At 39.3% G+C, this 23028-nt stretch overlaps 1 protein-coding gene and 1 long non-coding RNA gene across 2 annotated transcripts in view; one reads left to right on the plus strand and one right to left on the minus strand.

Annotated features, from left to right (window-relative positions):
* The first annotated feature begins 311 nt into the window (after positions 1–311).
* LOC108706960 overlaps positions 312–23028 on the plus strand; it is a 25921-nt gene continuing 3204 nt past the window's right edge. Inside the window, exons 1-2 of the long non-coding RNA XR_005965027.1 lie at positions 312–563; positions 915–1031. This is a non-coding gene — a long non-coding RNA (uncharacterized LOC108706960). The remainder of the gene's footprint in view (positions 564–914; positions 1032–23028) is intronic.
* On the minus strand, positions 2829–11491 carry dmrt3.S (doublesex and mab-3 related transcription factor 3 S homeolog). Its single transcript, XM_018243825.2, has 2 exons — positions 10754–11491; positions 2829–4603 (listed from the first exon to the last, which is right to left on the minus strand). Exons 1-2 carry the CDS (start codon positions 11148–11150, stop codon positions 3651–3653), a joined length of 1350 nt encoding a protein of 449 aa, XP_018099314.1. The 5' UTR covers positions 11151–11491; the 3' UTR covers positions 2829–3650.

The raw sequence follows: 23028 nt of genomic DNA on the forward strand, positions 1-23028 counted from the left end.
GCGCGTCCTCAGTTACGCACGGTTACGCACAATTACGCACGCGCGTCCTCTGTTGCGCACGGTTACGCACAATTACGCACGCATGTCCTCAGTTACGCACGGTTACGCACAATTACGCGAGCGCGTCCTCAGTTACGCACGATTACGCACGCGCGTCCTCGGTTACGCACGATTGCGCACACACGAGACGTACCTTTATTGAACGCGCGTGTCGGCACGCGCGTCCTCAGTTACGCATGGTTACGCACAATTACGCACGCGCGTCCTCAGTTACGCACGATTACGCACGCGCGTCCTCGGTTACGCACGATTACGCACGCGCGTCCTCGGTTACGCACGGTTACGCACACACGTCCTCGGTTGCGCGCCGTTGCGGCGGGGACGGAAGTTACCAACGGCCAGCTGGGTTGCCTGGTGCTGCGGTGCAGCTAACAGACTTGGCCCAGCACTGAGCCAGGGCCACCAAGTATTCTAGTTGTTTGTCACATTGATTGGCCACAGATCAGGTTGTTCAGAAATCAGGCTGAATGACTGGAACTTCCCATGGACAAGGTTCAATAAAGGTACTGCACCTTATCACGCTAAGGAACCATATGCAAATTGTATTGAACCCATGTTTCCTTTTATACCGTATAACACATATTATTAGTACTGGGTACCTGCAGTGCATCATGGGATGCAGTGCATTATGGGTAAAAACAATGTATTGTTGTTATGTAACATTGTAATAGGTAAAATATTATTTATTAAAAAGGTAGGCATTGATGGATTGCACAGAAGCACTTACAGCTACATGTATGAAAGTGTGTTCAGATAGCTTGCTTTGCTTGAAATAAACACATAATTTCCCTGTATAAACCCAGGTCAGGTTAGTGAAGGGTGCGTGTAATAATAACCTTTTTATGATCCTCCAGGTTATTATTTCCGAGATTGCCACAATTCTTAGTCCAACACCACTGTTGAATCTTGGGTAAGGGTTCCCAGATGTTGGTGAACTATGACTCTCACCATCCTCCAACATAGAAGCAAGGGTAAGTGCATTCTGGGTATTGAACTTCTGCAGCATCTGGGGGCCCAACTTTAAGTTTAAGTTAACAATTGTCACCTCTCTAGTAAAGTGGTTTATTTATGCCACAAACCAGGTGATGTTTCAGGCTTCACCAGTCCTTTATCAAGACCGATATATTGCCTGATTTGTGACACAAATATACCACTTTACTTTCACCAATTTCAGAGTGTTGCTGGAGCATTCTTCTTATGAATGCTCACCCTGTGCAGAAGGTTTTACAGGCTGCACCCAAAGCTGCAAATAGTGCAACATATGTGTATGTGTAGCGCTGTCACCTTTTTTGCTATACTAAATTTTCTGTACTTTATAGCCCTTTCCTGACTTTCAGTTAAACGTGTACCCTTACATTTGATATACCACAAGGCTTGTTCCATAAGTTAGTTATAATATAGTGAATAAAGTACCCCCTCTTGTAAAATATAAGGATATTATAAGTTACCGAGGAGTTTCATGACCATATAAAAACACGAGGCCGAAGGCCGAGTGTTTTTATACAGGTCATGGAACTCCAAGGTAACTTCTAATATCCTCATATTTTACAACTGGGGGTACTTTATTTATTATAATACACAAATTTCAGTGAGTCATGTGACAGAAATGACATCAGAACTCACCGTTTATAACTGATGACATCAGAACTCACCGTTTATAAGGATATAATTTACAGGATATCCATAGCTTTTGTGTATTATATTTTTATAAATAGTCTTTTAAAATGATCGGGTTCATTTTAGGATTTTCTTTACAATGAATGTAAATAGCAGGGGACCTTTTTACCCATAAAGAGGATCATCGTACCAGAGGCCACCCCTTCAGACTAGAAGAAATGAAATTTCATTTGAAGCAACGTACGGGGTTCTTCACAGTCAGGACAGTGAGGTTGTGGAATGCACTGCCGGGTGATGTTGTGATGGCTGATTCAGTTAATGCCTTTAAGAGTGGCTTGGATGATTTTTTGGACAGACATAATATCAAAGGCTATTGTGATACTATACTCTATTGTTAGTATAGATATGGGTATATAGAATTTATGGGAAAGTATGGAGGGGTGTGTGTATGGATGCTGGGTTGCTGGAGAGTTTGAACTTGATGGACTTTTTTCAACCTGATTTAACTATGTAACTATGAATGTGGATATAGTGAATAAAGTACCCCCTCTTGTAAAATATAAGGTTATTATAAGTTACCGAGGAGTTTCATGACCATATAAAAACACGAGGCCGAAGGCCGAGTGTTTTTATATAGGTCATGGAACTCCAAGGTAACTTCTAATATCCTCATATTTTACAACTGGGGGTACTTTATTTATTATAATACACAAGTTTCAGTGAGTCATGTGACAGAAATGACATCAGAACTCACTGTTTATAACTGATGACATCAGAACTCACCGTTTATAAGGATATAATTTACAAGATATACATGGCTTTTGTGTATTATATATTAATATTTATAAAAATTGTCGTCTCGTCCCCTTAAATATTGCAGCATTTATTTGCCAAACTGATAGAATTTGTGTGCCTCTGAGTTTTATAGCCTATTTCCTTCCTCTTTGAAATTTGAGTTTGATATGCCTGCTGTTCCCTATTCCAGAGACCTGAGTTTTAGGATTACAGTTACTTTATTAATAAACAACAAGAAAATTAGTCATATCCTTACTGTATGCCCTGTATAACTGAGTGATGCCTCTGTTGCCTGCATCTTGCCTTGTCTGCGTTCCCAGGTGTGTGCCAATTTCATTTAAGAAATTACAAGTATAAATGGCATGCTCATTATCTGTTTTATTTCTGCCAGAGTCCTTAGCATGCTACATTAACCTGACAATATTTACTGTTGGGCTCATTTAACAATGCAATCCATGCAGTTCACATTCGGTTTAGCAGTATTACATTTACACTACATATGTTCTTTTCTAGTGTGAGAAGACAGGGGGGGCTGCCATAAGTTGCTTCAGTAAGTCACCTCTCACTCAAGTTCTGTTATATTCTGTAATACCTTCACACAGGCAGCTGTCAGGGCATGTGCTCAGTAATATTGTCTTATTGCCTCTCATAGAGCAATTAACAGGAGGAAGGATGATATTGTACTGTACCCTGTGTGTTTGGACTGAGAATCAAAATCAGCCTGCACATTTAATTTACACAAAGGGCCAAACAGACCCACACAGGCCCAATATAAAACACTTGCAACAGGCCTCCTGAGTTTCCAAGTTGTAGGTGTGGGCCTGGTGCTCTCTTTTGTGCACAAAAAAGGTACTAAGACACAAATTACTATAATAGTAGCAAGTTTCAAATTCAAATGGATTTCTGACTGCCTCTCTATGGGGCAAAATAGTTTTTTTCCTAATTATTGGCACATGTCATAGGACTAGGAATAACTGATACAAATGTATATGTTTCTTTTAAATAATATTTACATTGTTTATAACTAGCTATATAATAATAGGCACCCAGACTCTAATTATTGCTTTGACAAGTACAGGTGAAAATTAAATAAAGTTAGATAAAGGGGGGTTAATTCTGATCTTCCAGTCCATTTTACTGTTTGTCTCTTGGTTCAGCCCAGTGATCCACAGTGCCTTTTAGGAGGAATTGTTGAGTATTCTGGAGTCTGCTGAATCTGATCTCTCATCATAGTCATCTTCTGTGTATACTGCCTGTTTTACTACAATGGGGCAGCTCTCTTCGGAGACTGATATTCTAGGGTCTTCAGGGGGTCTGGTAGAAAGAACAGGGGAGCCTCTGAAGACACTGGAGGAATTGCCTGAGAAAGGGCTGACATACTGAGATCTCAGCTGGTACTGCTGCTGCAGGGTCATGGTGTTCCACAGGGTCACATCATTGGGCAAGAATGGGTTGGACTGGTTTCTTGCCAAGGTGTTCCGAAGAAGCAGTGGATACCTGGGGGGCTGAGGGAAGGGGTGCTGCAGTGGTACAGCCAGGGGGTTGGGGACCATGTTGTTAGAATCGGCAGAGAAGCGCAGCGTATCTGGCACCCTAAAGGCAGATCCCACAGACCATTTGGATGAGGATAAGGGGTATGAACTGAGAGTGTGTTCGAACAAATGGCCATTGTGGGGCAACACTATGTTTTCGGGTTCAGGGGCAGTTCTCTCGCCAGCTACTGAGGATCTGCTGGACAGAAGCACTTCTACTGCCCCCACCAAGTCCCCGCCGCACCCCTTCAGTATGAGTTCAAGGACTGTGGGCTTCTGACTTGGAAATATCTTCTTAAGAACCTCTAGGGGTGGCCTGTTGGCCTTCAGGTTGAAGGGAAGCGACACAGTGCCAGTGGCTCCTTCAATCACAAGATGTCCCTGCTCCTCTGGGTACTTGGAGTTGTCTGTGGTGCTGTCCGTGGTGCTGCAGGATTTCTGCACAGAGTATCCCGCCTCTGCAACTCGCACTACTTCTGGGCTGTCTGGGGTACAGCAAGGCTTCCCTTCTGGAGAGCTCCGGTGCTCTGCGTCTTTATCGCTGTACGTCTCCCCGGCCTCTGTGCCGCTGCTGTCCCCCATCCTCTCCTCTGCCAGGTCTACATGGGAAAAAGAAATAGAGCATCAGACCTCTGCTTGTACTTTGCCCTTCCACTTGCATCATTTGCTCTCACTCCCTTATCTCTAACTGATGTACAACACGCCTAGTAAGGCAACCCCACACCAGAAGCAATAGGTTTTCACAAACTAAGCAATAACTCTATTATCATCATTATAAAACCTGCTCAGAGCCCAGCCTGGCATTCCTATAAATGCACACACATATATAACCATTGTTTTCTTATTAATAATACCTAACCTTCAAAAGTATTTCTTATAAAACTCCACAGCGCTTCATTAAATATAATTCGAACAAACATGCGTCTTGTGCTTGTAATCTCTCTTGCTAAACACCAAATGCTGGAAAGATTCTATCCCTAAAAATATTACTGATGGGTATGTGACTGCAGGACTGTTAAACATTTGAGTATTTGTATTTTCTTTATTTTTCTTTGTTAATTATTGCATACATAGCTACTTCTTTCCTTGTACCCTATCTTTTTTCTCTATCCCACTTTTTCTTTTGTGAAAATTAAAATACACTGTCACATAAATATATATATGTTTCCCTGGCATTGTTTATTTCAAAATTAACTTCTAGTGTGTTGTAAACAATGGTTTAAAGAATGTTTAACAACTGGAAACAAAATAATCCGACAAAAAGTCGAATATAATATACTGGTTTATTTTAGCAGAAAAGTGTACAAGGATAGAAGCTTTATGTTTGGCATATTTTAGAAATAACCTTTTTACATAACCCAGGTTAGTGTTAGACTGATTTGAGCTTTCCTGTATCCACTTCTTCATAGTCATTTTCTTAACGTAAATTTTGCATTTTGGGGCAGCTCTTTATATTTTATTTGAGTATAATAAACAGTGGTAAGATGATCTGCAAACATCTATTTTTAAGTTATTTGTCTTGCTGAATTACTTAAATGGTCAGTCCTGCCTATTGGCATTTATAGGGCTGCATGTAGGAGAGGGTCTGAATGTAAAGTTATCGGTCCAACGTGTGGTTGATTCTCAGAGAAACCAAACACAGTAGAACCCCCATTTTACGTTTTTCCGGGAACAGAAAAAAATGGTGTAAAAATGTAAAATCAGGGAAATGTATTATGCATAATATATAAGCGGGACCACAAAACAACAATGTAAAACGAGGGAAAACTAAAAATCATGGAGTGTAAAATGGGGGTTGTACTGTAAGTCGGACAATCGGGTTCTCAACCCAGCTATTAACCTAATTTTATATTTATTTATATTTTAAATGTATGAGAACGTGTGAATTTAATGAGCACTAACTCAAAGCCATGGAGGCACCTGTTTGTACCCTGGTGGGAATCCTATGCAGCAGTGTGCTAGAGGCAGAATTCCCCCCTATAGCTGCCTCCATGGGCAACAACCTGCCCGTTGTATTTCAGGGCTTTTGTGGAACACGAATTATGCCCACAGCCAGTACAGGGGTTAACATTTGGATCAACTTTTATTCAGGAGTACTCTCTGGAAAATGTACGTTGAATGAACATTTGACCCATTAAAAAAAAAAACAAAGTACAAAATTACTTTATAAATATTATCCAATTAAATTTTGAAGTAGTCATGCAAATTAAAATAATATTGACAGGGCATTAAAAAAGCGAGATAGATTTTAGTTAACATATTCTTATGGGAACCTACATTTTTATTCCAAAACGAACTTGAACTTGTCCCTGGGTGCCAACGCTAATTAGGCGCTTATTAGTAGACATGAGGTCCTGTATGCAAGCGCAAAAGCAGCTGGGCAGAGGCAGGTGCAAAGGAATGGCAGGGAATGGTATCATACAAACAAGCTGGCAGCTGGCTAACCTTGTGCACAAGTTATTGCTACCAGATCAATTCCTTCTGTCTCAGTGCGATTCCTGTAATCTTTTATGAAGTGCATCTATCACAGGCTGAGCAGTTTACTGGAGAGCTCAATACCGCTCACTCACAAACAATAAATAGGCAGTTTGTCAGCTGTGTCCCTGGGCAAAATTAGAATCCCACGTTACAAATGATAGCGCTGCCTGTGTGTAGGAGCAGCTGTCTATGAGGCTACACCACACACTTGTTGAAGGCCTTTGGGCTCGGCTACCAGAGTCATGTTTACTGCAATATTTGGGGACTGACACAGCTAACTACTCAGTACACAGAGTAAATAGGTGGCACCCAAAGCACTTTTCTTCACAAATACAGAGAAACACACTGCAATATATATATATAGTGTCATTGTTAAAGACATATGTGGTGAAGTACAACACATCGTTTATATATATAAACCCAAAGTAAGCTGCCTTGACGATGGTACTGAAACTGTCAAACTGTCACACGCACCTCAACACCAGGCGGTGCCCATTTTTTTTCTCTGTCAACATTGTAGACACAGAATAATATCCCGCTTGCATCATCTGCACCAGAGGCCTAAGCCAAACACAGTAATCATTCACCCACTAATCTAAGACTCAATTCATTTTGAACTATAAACCATCTGATAGGGCAAGTTGGATTCTTTTTTTTACTCGCAAGGAAAACGTTGGGCACTTTTAAAATTAACCTTCAGTATAGTTTAAACGTAGCTGTTCGTATGCCATAACAAACACACAATATACGATTTGATTGTCTGTTCTAATATATATACTTTTGTAGCTGTTCACTTGACAACGGGTTTTCTTTTTATTCGTTTTGTTCGGCAAGACCAAAGTATGATATATAAATAGCAGTCCGTTTGCTAGGGACTGTTAGCCCTAGCAATCAGGCAGTAGTTTAAAAAGGAAGAGGGACAGGAAATGGACCAAATGTAAAGATAGTTAAAAAAAATAATCATACATGTGCAGTCCTATGGGCATTTTGGACTGCATAAATAGAAACAATTCGTTTTACCTGGCACACCAGTTATTTTTATCCAATACAACTTTTTTTTAAATACCTGGTTTTATTCCAGCATGATATAATTCCTGCTAATGATCTAAAACAAACACTGCCTGTTCTATTGTGTTCCGAAATTTTGCCCTGCCTAAAGAAAGTTACTTTATTTATTTGTAAAAAAAAAATATACATTCTAGAAACATAATTTTTTTCACTCAAAAAGTGCGGTTTTGCAAGTGTAAGTTTATCTTAAATAGCTCAGTGACATAAATGTTTTCCCCCATCTTTTCTTAACCCCCCCTAAAAAATCTGAACAGTCAGTCCATAAGATAAAGTACTAAAATGACATCCTCATATGTACATAGTTGGCGTCACAGTTATAATTATGTAGTGCTGAATAAATGGTAACAATGCTGTGGAAACCTGAAGGGAAATCACTGCACTCTGTTATTATTATGAAACATTTCGTATTTGAGACTCAAGTCGTTGCCAAGATTGAACTGTGCAATGTGACACCCTACTTTTTCCTTACAAAAATGCATAGCCACTGATCACTCTGTGATTACATTTATTTACCATGTATTGTTTATGGCTCACTGGGATTTTTTTTTCTGACCAGTTGGATTTTTAAAAAATGAATTTCAGTACCCTACTTGTATCTGGGTAAAAAAATTGTCTCTTCAGTTACGGTATAAAAAAAACGGACATTTAGATAATATTAAATTGTTCTCCTTGCAGCTTCTGCATGGCAAAAAATAACTCTTGCATAGACATTATAAACACGGGGGTGTTAATGTTAGGCCTTTATGGGGGTGTAGGGTGATAGGCATAAACCTGCAGGATTAGAATCAGCAAATAACTGTTTTCCATGCCGCATTTAAAAAATGCAACTTGTAATCGGTATCTGCCAACACTAGCCGTTTCATTTTATTTGTTTTGTGTTTGGGGTTATTAAATAAAATCTAGCAACTCATCCAAAACATTTCGATGTTATATAGATATAGTTCCTTTCTTGCAGATGTTTCTGCTATTCTTTTAATACACCCCCGTTTTAACCTATAGAATTCATTTAAGACTGGTGTATCCAAAATCCAATGCAAAGCCTGATATGTGTGAGGCCATATTTATTTTTATAGCACTTGGGAAATCCGCAGGCAAAACCCTTTCCCACACGCATTTCTTAAAATAAATATTTTGCCTATGTGAATTAAAAAACCTCTACTGACTTTCTATGGTTCTCTCCATCAGCGTTAAGCTATTAAATACCTAGTTAATACTTATACAGTATATCTTCTTATTCGCCACTGATATTCTTTCATCCTTGTTTTATCATCAATATATCCCCTGCACTCCACCTTATCTGTTATTTTTTTTCATATTTTTAAGAAAAAAAATATTCCTATTGAAATAGAGTATGTATTACTAAAGAAATAAAATATAGCAGGAGATGTGCTTTTAGTGATTTTACTCCTGTTATTCTGCATAATAGGAAGTTAATCCTTGCGTCCGAATCTATTCTTAAATACAGAGCTGATGTAGACATTCTAAGAGAATTTGTAATTGGTCTTAATATTTTTTTTTTGTATTATGTTACTTGAATTTCCCAGGATAAAAGCAATGGGTTTTTCTACATATTGCAGAAGTATTCAACATTAATTTATGTTAGAAAATAAGAAAAAAGTGAAAAATTCTGTTTTTATGAGTATTCAGACCTTACATCCTAATATTTTGTTGAAACTATAGCAGCTGTTTATTAGGGCATGTATCATATTTGTACAATGTTTGGGGTGAGTTTGGCCCATTTTTTTTTCCAGCATGATTTACTCCAGATTTTTTATTAATGAATCTTGTGCATCTGATATTTTCAAATAATTTTACAGATTTACAAGGGCTCTGACACATCATACTCCACTATAGGTTTGAGTAGACCATAACACTGGCGTGTATGGGATGGTGGCACAAAATAAGTTATTACTAGTAAGTGAAAATGTGAAAACACATCTGGATTTTGCCATAAAGCACGAGAGTGGCCCATCTGCCATGGAAGAAGATATGACAAAGACAGAGATTTGTAGCTACTGTTAAAAGTAATATAAGTATGATACTTTCAGAATGTTACTGTGGGGCTGCTTTTTATTAGCAGGGCCAGGGTATCTTGTTATAAAAGGAGAAAAAATGGTGCAAAATACAGTGATATATTGCAAAAAATATTTGCCTGCTAAAAAGTGGAGCTTAGCAAATGATTGCACCTATTTTTGCAACTAACACTATAATTTGCACCTGGGCAGTAACCCAAGGAAGCCAATTAGTCAATGATTTTGTTAATGCAGGAGGAAAAGTGAACGCAAAATAATGATTGGTTGCCATTGGGGTTACAGCACTATTGCAATTTGCCCCATGTTGTAAATGTTAATGATTCAAACATAAGCCAAAGAAAGAGTGGCTCGCGAACAAAAAGGTGACTGTGCTGCAATGGCCCAATCACAGCCTTGATTTCAATCCAACAGAGAATCTGTGGTGTTATAAGAAAACTGAGGTGCACGAATTTCATTTAACTAACCTCAACACCATGGAGAAAATGTGTTAGGAAGAACAAGCCAAAATGGAAAGCCTTAAATCTGCACTCACAGGCAAATGTGACTCCATCGAACGCTCAATACAAACGCTAACTGTACATTTCCGATTTTTTCAAATTCTTAATACTGTTTCTAATACAAAACACCATATTAGAAATAACGAATTGTGAGTTTCGTTTCTTCAAAATAATTTTTTTAAAAAAAACACGTGATTCCACTTCAAATAAACAAAACTGCTCAAGTTTTTAGTAGCCAGCCAAAGTGCCCATATAAGCCCTATGATAAGAGGCAAATTCTGTTTCTTAGATATCAAGTTGCCTTTTTCACATGCAGCGGTGCAGAGCAGCTCCCTGTCAGAGTCCTGTTGTAAGGCTAATGACAAGCAAGGGATTTGCTTTGACAGCTGATAGCGTCGGCAGTGAAAAGGGAAAAAAATGAACCTTCCAGTCCAGGTTATAACTAATAATGAAATAGACAGTTGTATAGAAATATTGGCCCTTGTTTCAGGAAACATTTTATGCATTTGCTTGGTGCCTCATTCCCTCATAAGTTAAAGCCTGCCAGAGATATTGCATTTTCTTAAACAGCTTGTCACCCCCTTGCACTAAAGATAATGCTGCCTATCTGGATTTCCCACAGTAACCACGCAGATGCCATACAAGCAGTTCAATGGGTGCCAGAGATACCCACCTGCTTTGACAGAGAGTGACATAGTCGAGGGAGCCTCCTGTGCCCATCGGATTCCCATTTCTCCCGGGCGGCCAGGCTGCTGGGATGTGTCTGGGGGCAGGCTGGTAGTGAGACCTGGCACTGATCTGAGTGTATCTGGGATCAAGCTCTCTAAGCTCTCGTTGGCTTGTTGCCTCCGAAGTGCCACCTGGGCAGCCATGACCCTCTGCCTCTCTATGATGAGGATACACTTCTCGCAGGAGCAGTCCTTAAAGCGGCAGTAACGTTTGTGCCCTTTCAGCCAGGAAAGGACCCCATGATTCCTACAGCGGGCACATTTCGGGGTCCTCTGCAGGGGGGCACGGGGCTGAGACACTGGACCCCCCATATACAGGTAAGGAGAACCGTAGCCATTCATTGCTCTGGGGTGCAAATAGTGATCAGTAGATGGCACAGCACCTTCAAACTTCTCCTTACTTCTTGTGACAATGGCTCCAGTCCGAAGTAGCTGCAACAATAAGACTGTTCCTTCCTTGCAGTGCGGGTGCCACTCTTCCTTCTCGCGAAAGGCACGATTTGCTAGCCTTGGCTATGGCAGGTGTCAGGGCTTTGCGTATTCGTGGTTTCCCATGCCATAGAGATGGAGATAGCGCATGCCCCTCTGCGTGTGTGCGGGTAAATGGCTCAGCGCTTCAATCCCTGCCCCTGAATGGCGAGCAGCTTCCATTCTCTTCTACACATCTCAAAGCCCGCCCCGCCCACTATAACGGCTCCGCCCACTCGCCGGTGTTCACAGCTTGTGGAAGGGTTCCGTGCCCGGACTGGCCTGAATCTCTAGGGAACAGAGATTCCCTTATCGAATCAACCTACTTTCATCTTGAATAAATGTGCAATTACTTTCTAATATGATTGTCGGACTGGGATACCAGGGGCCCACCAAAAAACCTTAGACCAGGGGCCCACTAAAAAACTTTAATCTGGGGCCCACTCTCAGTAATACCTTTATTCTCCTTGTACTGTACTACACACTATAATCTATTATTCCATCTATTTAGCCTCTTTGTCCTCATAGAAATAGGGAATGGCTACAATAAGCAAAATGTATAGCAGCATGAGGCTCACTGACCTGGTATCCCGATGGGCCAGTCCAACACTGGATTCTTCTAGGTCTGATTCCGCCAGTCAGTTAGAAGAATCACATATGTCTGTTACGTGACTGGTGCCATAGGTGTCATGTATGATTTTTAGCCTATATATATATATATACTGTATATATATACTGTATATATATACTGTATATATATATATATATATATATATATATATATATATACTGTATATATATACTGTATATATATAGATATATATGTATATATATATATATATAGGCTAAAAATCATACATGACACCTATGGCACCAGTCACGTCACAGACATATGTGATCCTGACGACGGTTCAGAGGGAACCGAAACGCGTTGATGTGGGGTAGATTGTAACACTCCAATAAAAAGCCTTTTTTCACTACACCCGTGAGTGCTCTTAACTGTATCTTTATATATATATATATAACAGAGCAAGATAAGTTTAAAGAGAATACATACCCAAATATAGGTCAGCGGAAAGCACACCAATAGAGAAAATATTTATATGTTACATTTTATATGTTTACATTTTTTTTTTATTACAAACAAAGATGGTATCACAAAATTCCTTTATATAAAGACAATATAATAAATATATAATTTAAATATAATATATACTTAAATATAATTATATACAATAAATATAATTAAAGATACATACCACTAAATTGTATTTTCAAGGCAAGGAAAGCTACAAGGAGCAGATACACCTGCCAAAATTAGAATAACCCCAACATTTCTGCACAAAAGCCTTTGTCAAGGGGAATATATGGAAAAATTGATAGAGAAGGCCAGTTTAAATGTTTTTTATTGTGGTGGCTCATCCCAAGAAGGGTAGAGAGCAGCTGCTGTAACTATGACTGTAATAATGATGAGATTTCTAAGTGTAAAATAAGTGTGTATGTATATGACATGTGCTTTTCTCATCCTTTCCAGCCAAGTGCTACAACATACAGACTGTCTGTGCCCACAGAATAGAATCTTGCCCATCATATGTATTACTGATGGAAAATATGTTTTAACAACCCTTCCTGATATGTATAGGTTTTTTTGGGAAATTTGGGAAAGTGTTTTATATATATTGCAGTACAGATGTTATTCAACCCAATTCCTTGCACCTCTATATCATATGATCTGATGAAACCAAACAGACTTGAGAGTTGAGATACTGACAATTCTATATGGGCTATATATCCTTTCAGTGGGACTGCGGCAGAGGCCGGAACTTTCCACAGTAGATGTATAATTGGCATCAACTCTGGAGAACTATTTCAGTCCTAAGCAACTTTTTAACTGGGCTTCATTATTTCTTTTTTTTAGTTTTTCAAATGGGGGGGTTACTGATCCTATCTCAAAAAACAAATGCTATGTAAGGCTACACTTTTATTGTTTTTTTCTACTTTGTATTACTCATCTTTCTATTCAGGCCCTTTCCTGTTCATATTCCAGTCTCTTTTTCAAATCAATGCATGGTTCCTAGGGTCATTTGGAACTTAGCAACCAGATCGTTGAAATTGAACGCTGGACTCAGAAACCACAAATAATAACCAATTGCAAATGATCTCATGTCCTCACTCTCTAAATCATACTGAAAGTTAATTTGACGATGAACAACTCGTTTGAGTTGCAAGTCGATGCATTTAGATGTGGGTACAGGAGTCTGGAATTTGTTGCATCTGGAGTGATTGGGCAATATGTTTACTGCAGGCACAGTTGAAACCAAATTAGGGAATTGAGGACATTTACCCACCAGCCAACAAGTCTGTCATCAGCATACATATCTCTGGCTGGTGAAAAGGATTCAGTTGCAGACAGAGAGCTACAGTCCCAAGTCAGTTGTATCTATGTCATTTGTACTTCTTCACCATAAAAATTCTCCAAACCAATAAGATCCCCCAGGTTGCCGCCTGTTCCAACTCAGAGTCTGGTCAGAAGGTGATGCACATTAGGATAAAGCTGGCTACACCCGAACTCAGGGCAGGAACTAGGGGTAGGCAAAAGAGGCACGTGTCTAGGGCGCAAAGCTTGAGGGCGCCAGACACTTACCTTATATGCAGCCTACCCCTAGTCCTGCAAGTGTTACCTCATTGAAAATTGGGTGCGCTCTGTGAGGTCGAAGTGCTTTGCGCACGACGACCACACACGTGCGCCCTCGGTAGCGCACGGTTACGCACGCGCGTCCTCGTTTACGCATAATTACGCACGCGCGTCCTCGGTTACGCACAGGCGTCCTCGGTTACGCGCCGTTGCGCACAGCTGCAGCGCATACCGAAGTTACCAATGGCCAGCTGTGTTGCCTAAGTCAACTGATAGACTTGTCCTGGCACTGTCCGACCTGGAAGAATCTCAGACTCTTCCTTTGCTCGGATACTTTTCATTGTTTGACTTTCTTTCTTATCTATTACAGAATATAAATGTCACGGGGATAATACATAGGATGAATGTGCTGTAGAGAATACACAAGGCGAGGCTGTAACGTCTCTAGACACTGTTTGTCTTGACCGACTGAAACAGATTGGATAAATATTTCCGAGGGTGGGAGAGTCTCCCAGTAATAATGTGGCGTGAAAATGCTTTCTTTTATTAAGTAACTTGTGTAAATGGGTTTAATTGAGTGTCATGAAGATGAACTGCCACGCCTGCCCTTTTCCAGCTTCTTCTTTCGCAGCATTTAGATGCAATTATGACATAGAGGGTGAGGACTGACCGACTTCATGAAATAGCAGATGCCTCCTGTATGAGTCTCATCCCTCCTTATTTGATTAGTGTAAAGCTGGCCATAGATGTAAAGATTTTTAAAAGTTCCGATCGTCATCGTGAGACCACGATTATCTCAAAACGAATTGTACGAATTGTCTCAAGTATGAATTGTCCATTGACTAAAAAGACCATTTCAGGCGATATTGCCAGGAAAACAAAGGGTAGCTGCCTGCTTTCCTGTAAACATAGATAGATTGCACTGGGACCAATAAAGATTTTTTAACTTGGCTGATCAATTTTCTGACGAAAAATCGTAAGATGTACGATCGTTGGAATCCCACTAACCGCACGATAATTTCGAAGGATTGGTCGGACTTCACTAAAATCGGTTGTTCGGCAAGAGAAATCTTTGCACCTATGGGGACCATAACACTCCCATCCCAGATAAGAGGCTACTGCACCTCTATGAGTAAAAGGGTTAAAGGTGTTGTTCACCTTGGAGTTAGCTTTTAGTATATTATAGAATGGCCGATTCTAAGCAATTTTTCAATTGGTCTTCATTATTTTTTTTTTTTATAGTTTTTGAATGATTTCTTCTGATTCTTTCCAGCTTTCGAATGGGGGGTCACTGACCCCATCTAAGATACAATGGCTCTGTAAAGCTGCAACTGTATTATTATTGCTACTTTTTATGACTCATCTTTCTTTATATTCAAGCCTTTCCTATTCCAGTGTCTCATTCAAATTAAAGCATGGTTGCTAGGATAATTTGGACCCTTACAATCAGATTGCTGAAATTGTAAACTACAGAGCTGCTGAATAAAAAGCTAAATAAAAAAAGACAAATAATAAAAAATGAAAACCAGCAGAAAATTGTCTCAGAATATCACTCTCTACATCATACTTAAAGTTAATTCAAAGGTGAACAACCCCTTTAAGTATGAGTCAATCTGCAGTTGGTTTACATTTTTTATTATTTATGTTTTTTGCGTTATTTAACACTTTAACTCAGCAGCTCTTCAGTTTGCAATTTCAGCAATCTGGTTGCTTGGGTCCAAATTACCCTAGCAACCATGCATTGAATCAGGGTGAAGACACAGTGACCAGGCCCTTCCCCTCCCTCCGCAGCTGCCTCCCCCCACACTTACCTTTTTTCCTGTTCACAGCCGCAAGCAGGGGCCGGGAGGGAGGTTGGAGGGGCAGCGCCAATAGCAGGACTGGGTCGGCGAGGCCCACAAGGGCTGGGGGCCCACCGGGTTTTTTACCAGTGTCCTGCCGGCCCAGTCTGACCCTTCATTGAATTGAATAAGAGACAGGAATAGGAGATGCCTGAATAGAAAGCTAAGTAATAAAACATAGCAATAATAATACATTAGTAGCTTTAGAGAGTATTTGTTTTTAGATGGGGTTAGTGACCCCTATTTGAAAGCTGGAAAGAGTCAGAAGAAGGCAAATAATTCAAAACCTATAAGAAATAAATAGCAAAGACCAATTGAAAAGTTGTTTAGAATTGACCATTCTATAACATACTAAAAGTTAACTTAAAGGTGAACCACCCCTCTAATGCCAAATACAAACCACGGTTTTTTGTTTAGTAGTGACACAGCTACAATACCTCTTGATTTATATACAGTATATATTTCAGGTTTGCTCTGTAAAGTAAAAAGAAATGACAGTCTTTGTAAAGATGAATAATATGTGTTACTTTTTACATGCTTTCATGTCACCAAGAGACCAGGAGACACTTTCTGAAACTGATACCACTTTTTATTCAATATATTGATAAATAATAAGCAGTACAGCCAATGTATAATTAATATAATACATATTTTAAGAAAAGGGTCATTTTACTTTATGGTAGAGATCTGAAGAATTTGCAGTTTTTTAAACTGTGCCCATGATATTGTTTGCCACCTCTGTATTTTATAGCAGTGCAACCCAGAGATTCCAGAGATGTGTGAGGGTGTAAGCCAAGCTGTATAACAGTGGAGTAATATATTTCATTATTATAGATATATAATGGTGAGGTCCCAGTTGTATTAATAAGACAAACATATAAAATACGCTGAGGGAGAGAGAGGATATTTACCGTGACACAAGCAGCACCAAATGTAAATAACACCACAAAGGTTACATATTTTTATATTGTGAAGAATATTAAAGGCCACGTAATTCTGTGATGTTACTATAAAGGTATGGAAAATCTTAGCTATGAGGAAAGACTGGCCAAATTGGGGATGTTCACACTGGAGAAAAGGCGTTTAAGGTGTGATATGATAACTATGTATAAATATATAAGGGGATCGTATAATAATCTCTCTAATGCTTTATTTACCAGTAGGTCTTTCCAGCTGACACAAGGTCACCCATTTCAATTAGAAGAAAAGTAGTTCCTCCTAAATATTCAGAAAGGGTTTTTTTTTACAGTGAGAGCTGTGCAGATGTGGAATTTTCTCATTGAATCATTCGTACAGGCTGATGCATTATGGGACAGGGTTATGGAAGATATATCATATTGATCAAGTTGATCCAGGGACTAGTCTGACTCCATCTTGGAGTCAGGAAGGAAATTTCTTCCCCCTATGAGGCAAATTGGAGATTCTTCAAATGTTTGTTTTTTTTGCCTTCCTCTGGATCAACCATCAGTTAGGCAGGTTAAAATAGAGTTAAAAGTTTGAACTTGATGGATGTGTGTCTTTTTGTCAACCTAACTTATTATGTTACTATGATTATCCGTTGGTCTGCTACCTTTGTATGGTCACAAAAAGCCATGCTGACTTCTAACATTCTTCAGCAAGATGTTCACAATCTCACACTTATACTATATGTCCCTACACACAAAGGAAATCACACATCTACCAACCCTCTCGCTCCTGCAGATTCCTGTGTGTAGAGAGGCCCCTCTTTTCACCTCACTGCACACTGGAGTTCACATTTAAATACTCAATTGATATAGTCCTGTAATCCTTTCTCATACTTAATTTGATGGGAATGTTTTACATATCCTACTATTTGACAACATACCCCTATAGGGCCAAGTTTGTATTTATGTTGGCACAATGCCCCCTGCCTGAAAGTCTATTGTAACCGAACACCTGACAACCTCCAGTCCTTTTAGTTTACTCAGAATGGGTTTATTCAAGCACATAATAGGATCCCAGCAGAAAGCCTTTCATAGAAAGGAGCCATGGTAAACTTCACCACATGAACTCCGTTTCCAGGGCTATTAAGCTTTTAATTGGAAAATAGCAGAGGAAATTTCAAGGTGACTATAACGTGTTAGTAGTTAGTGCCTCTCAGAATAAGTTGAAAGAGAACAAGTTTCCAAAGGCATATGGGGCAGATAAGCCTGAGGAAGAGTGTCTGATTCCACTGACTTTACTCTGGGAAAGAAACACACACAGATAAATGAGGAGTCAGAGACTAGAGACACTGGACTGGCACTGACTCTCACTTTACTTATCCATCCACCACTCCATCCATAGTTATAAACCAGCCAGCTGAGTTTATTTTGTTTTATCAGTCTATCAGTCTATCCCCATTACCTGGCACTGCTGTTAAAGAGGGAAATAGAAAATTATTCTAATACTTTAGTATCCATTTTTTTGCCTTTTTTCCAGAAATGTTCAGATTATTTGCCTTTGTCTGCAAGTTTATATAAATATATATAAAAACTCAGATCTAATAAGTCATCCGACTATAGTTCCAGGGGTACACAGAGTAACAAACCAACACCCCTCATTTTACCCTACCTGGCATTCAGGCTACCTCCCATCTAATGTCCTTGAAGTGCCAGCTCAACAGACTAGGAGCCACTGCTGTATGAGATACACAGCCAGACAAGGCTGTCAAATGAGCAGATCTGGGCCCATTTTGGCTACCAACGTGCAACTGTCATACAGCAGGGTCTACACAGGCCAGACGGGAGAGGAATGCAACAACTTGCTCATGCGGCCCACATCTGAATGGATTTTCAAACTTGCCAAATAGATATATGGACAATTTTCCGCTGGATATCTGTCAAGGAGGCAGATGGGATATTTCAATTCATGGGCAGATAAGGTCTGAAAGGACGAATTGTCCATGTATAACCTGCTTAACATCTGCTTTCTGTAGTGTTCAAATATTTTGCAATGGTATTTATACTAAATGGGTGGCCATACACTGCCAGATCTAGATGTTTGGTGAGGATGCAAAAAAAGCGGATCTGATTTGGTCAACTACACTCAGGGCCAAAGCGATATGATCCAATAATTGGCCCAGGGGCCTTGCAGTAGGGTCTATGGAGGCTGCATTAATGTAATGTCTGGTTGATGTGTAGCTAATTTCTGTCCTCAATCCAAACAACTTTGTGGCCTTGCGGTTAAAGGGGATCTGAACCTAAAGAATAAATCAATGCAAACTTCCTTGTGAGGTAACTGCTGAAACGCAAAGAGATGCATACGTTTTTGAAAGGTTTTACCAGTGGGAAACCATTTGCATATTTGTCACAGGGAACTAATTCCCTTGTCTACCATTATCCTAAGGCCACTAATACCACCCTTTCAGATCCCCTCTAAGAACCCCTTATTATTAAGGAGAGTGATTACATGAAATAGCATCCTTCACAGGCTACTCATATCTCAGACATATATAATATATACAATACAGGGCACAGGGGGAACTGTTGTAAATGGCCCAGGTGCTACAGTTTTCGAAATAGTCGGGCCCCCACTTGACAGCGCAGAAGTCGTACTGAACCGCTGAAGTCCTGAAGCTGCGAATGGAGCCGAAGTTGAAGTCCTGAAGCCACGAAAAGACCCGAAGCCACGAAAGGAGCCAAAGCAAAAGACCCAAAGCCACTAGTTTAGTTCTACTGAACGCCAATGTGTTTTTTTAAATTTTATTAAACCCCTGGCCACCAATTTATTATTTTAATGCTCTAATACTCTATATTTTTTAAAAAAAAAAATACTCTCTGGGCCCCCCCCAATGTTTCTTTTTAACTTATAAGGGGGGCCATGGACACCAATGGTTTTTTTTAAAAAAAAACTTTTATGGGGGGCCCTGGTACCAATGTTTTTTTTAAAAAAAAAAAAAAAAGAAAACTTTTATGGGGGGCCCTGGCGCCAATGTTTTTTTTTTTTTAAATTATAAGGGGGCCAGACCATCAAAGGCTTTTTAAAACGTGTGTTTGGGGAGGAGGTTTACCATTTTTAGAGCTGCTGTCTGTGCAATCTTTTCAATGTGGTGTGGGGTGGGGAAAATTTTGTTATACATTGTTTTATACTGGGCCCTGTGATTTCTAATGACGACCCTGATACAGTATATATGTTCAGTTTTATAATTTAAAAATATAATTCAAAAAGGTTTTATGTATATCCAGATGATATATTTGCAGTATGTTTTTTTAGCCTACAGGTATGTAAAGAGTGCTTTATTAAGTACTAAAATTGCTGTATTTCAAAGTAATCTGTTATCTGCTATAAGAGTGATGTGAGCTCAAAGTAATGTAGTTCCCAGCATGGCAAATACATACCAGGTATTTATTTTATTAGGTGAAAAGCACAATAGGAATTAATGACAGCATGCATGTATCATAGTTAAATCAATATTTATTTGTATGTATTTATTTGCCTAGCTTAATATATGCAGTCTGTACTTTATCAGGAAATTATTGAACCCACAATTTTTGGAAGCATGGTAAATATACTGCCATTTATTTTCAAATAAGGAAAGAGTGAATTTGCTAATGATATTATTTAGCCTGCAAAAGGCATGAATATAAATAAACCATGACGTTTCTATAATTGGATTAAAAGTTAGTGAGTAGGAAGAATAGTGGGTTGGTCACTGCTGTTGCTTTAAGTTTCAGTTTACTCTTTTCACTGCGAGAGATGGATGAGATCTCTTAAAAGTTAAATCATTCCATTCTGGGAACTGAAAATAATCTTTTTAAGTCTAATTTAAATATTTCTATTTTTTTATATATAAGTGGGAGCAGCTATTCTGCATTATTTAAGGTATCGGCATGGAATTCCTTATCTGAAACCCAAATATCCAGAAAACTCTAAATTTTGGGAAGTCCATTTAAAGCAAATACTTGCATGAATCCATACTGATGACAAAACAATCCTATTGGGTTTATTTCATGTTATTAATGTTTTAGAGGAAAACTATACCCTATATAGGTCTCTATAAAAATGTATTGCATAAAACAGCTCATATGGAAAACCCTGCTTCATGTAAATAAACCTTTTTCATAATAATATATAATATATATAATAATTTTTTAGTAGTATGTGAAATCCTAAATAGAAAATTGCCATGTTAAGAAATATGGGCCGCCCTCTGGGATCCTATGTTTCACGGTGCACACAAATAAACCATACATGTTAGGTCACATGAGCCAATTAACAGACAAAGTTCTTTTCCTTCCAAACTTCTTACTATTAGTTAGAGCTGGAGAATTTCTAGTCAGGTGATCTCTGAGGCAGCATAGAGAATATCATAAAATGGGGGCAATATTTATTTAAATGTATATAGCAGTTTAATAAGATTCTTTAATATGCCACTTAATATGATATAAACTTAACATGAATCTGTTGCTTAAGTATTCATTTTGGGGCGGGGTATAGTGTTCATTTAATAGACTTAAGGTATGGAAAAGCCAAATTACAGAAAAAAAACCCTTATCCAGTTCCCAAACATTCCAGATAATAGACCCTATACCTGTACAGGTATGGGATCCTTTATCCGTTATACATTAAGCTCCGAATTACGGGAAGGTTGTCTCCCATAGACTCCATTATAATTAAATAATCCACATTTTTAAAAACGATTTCCTTTTTCTCTGTAATAATAAATCAGTACCTTGTACTTGATCCAAACTTAGATTCAATTCTCTTTATTGAAGGCAAAACAAGCCTATTGGGTTTAATAATTGTTTAAATGTAGACTTAATGAATGAAGATCCAAATTATGGAAAGATCCATTATCTGGAAAACCACAGGTCCTGAGCTTTCTGAATAACAGGTCCTATACCTGTATAAGGTATTATCTACAGTGCCCAAAATGATCACAGGAACTGACTGGTAACTATTCAACCATGCATGTCTGAATGGCAGAAAAATAAATAACAATTTTATCGCATTCTGTCACTGACTAAAAAATAAATCTAAGCTGTCAGGAAATGTTGCAGGCATTGTCCTATAACTTGTTATTGTCATAATAATAGTTTTTGGGATCTGGAGAAAAGGTATGTTAAAAAACTTTTTAAAATATAACAATTTTCATAAATGTGAGACAAATTCGACCAACAGGGAAAAATACAAAATTTTGTTAGGACAGCAAATTCAAGGGCACCACAATCAGGGGCTCTGTGCCAATGAGGTGCCAGGGGCGGCAAAAATACTGCTCCTGGTACTTTAAGAGACGAATTTCCAGTTTTCAGCTATTGTATTGCAGAGAGCGCAATTATGCTCTCTGCACTAGCGTTCTGGCCCTCTCTGCCGCCCTCGTGGACCCCCTCCGGCATGAAAAAGGTGAGCGCATGGGGGGAAAGGGGCGGCAGCAACAGCAAGCTGCCTCAGTAGGTGGAGGGGCCAGGATCACCCCTGACCACAATTGTACTTCTGTGTGACACATCTTTAACCAGTAAACATAAACACATTTCCTGCCCTACATCCCAGCGTAGGGTTGCTGCCTCACCCCTTTAAAACTGAACACATATGTAATACACAGCCTGCATGGCTAGTTAGCAATTCATTTAGATACATGCTGCAGACTGAACTAATTTATGTGCAGCCCTGCATCATGCATCTAAATGAATTGCTAATTAGCCATGCAGGCTGTGGATTCCATATGTGTTCAGATTTAAATGGGTGAGGTGGCAACCCTAAGCCCAGGACAGTTAAGGTGGCCATACACAACGAATAGATGCGGCCGTGATCCAATGGGATTTTTTATCCTGCCCGATCAACATCTGGCGGACTTTTGAGCTACAACTAGTCTTTCAGATAAAGTGGTGAAGAGAACAAATCAGACAATGTTCTGACCATGAATTGACAGACAGTAATTGTACGAACAAGTAGTAGTGACAGTCTCCCATTAATATTATCAGATAAGCAATACATGCAGAGATAGTATCATTAGCCTGACAGAAATCTTCTAACCTGTCCGATTGGCTAATAGACCATTCGCCGTGGTCCGAAAAATGTCGGGACGATCCACACATTTTTGCATCTTTGACAGCTTTAGGAGGAGTTCTTAGTGTCAAGCTGCAGCAGTCCAGCATCAGTAACAGATTTGAAACCTTATTAAGTGTGCAAGTGGCAATATTATTTATTAATGCATTGGCACCGTAACTATTTACATTTGCGCCCTCTGTCCGTGTTTATTTTTTTCCCCCCACCATTGAGGCTGCTGGGATTTGTAGTCCCTGCCTTACAAAAGTCCACAGAGCAGGGGGAGGGG

Source organism: Xenopus laevis, chromosome 1S (genome assembly GCF_017654675.1).
Source record: "Xenopus laevis strain J_2021 chromosome 1S, Xenopus_laevis_v10.1, whole genome shotgun sequence".
Lineage (NCBI taxonomy): Eukaryota > Metazoa > Chordata > Amphibia > Anura > Pipidae > Xenopus > Xenopus laevis.

Coding starts and splice junctions, on each gene's coding strand:
- dmrt3.S (XM_018243825.2), bottom strand. CDS start 11,150: ATGAATGGCTACGGTTCTCCTTACCTGTATATGGGGGGTCCAGTGTCT. Junction 4,604..10,753: donor GTCACTCTCTGTCAAAGCAG/GTGGGTATCTCT, acceptor TTTCCCATGTAG/ACCTGGCAGAGGAGAGGATG.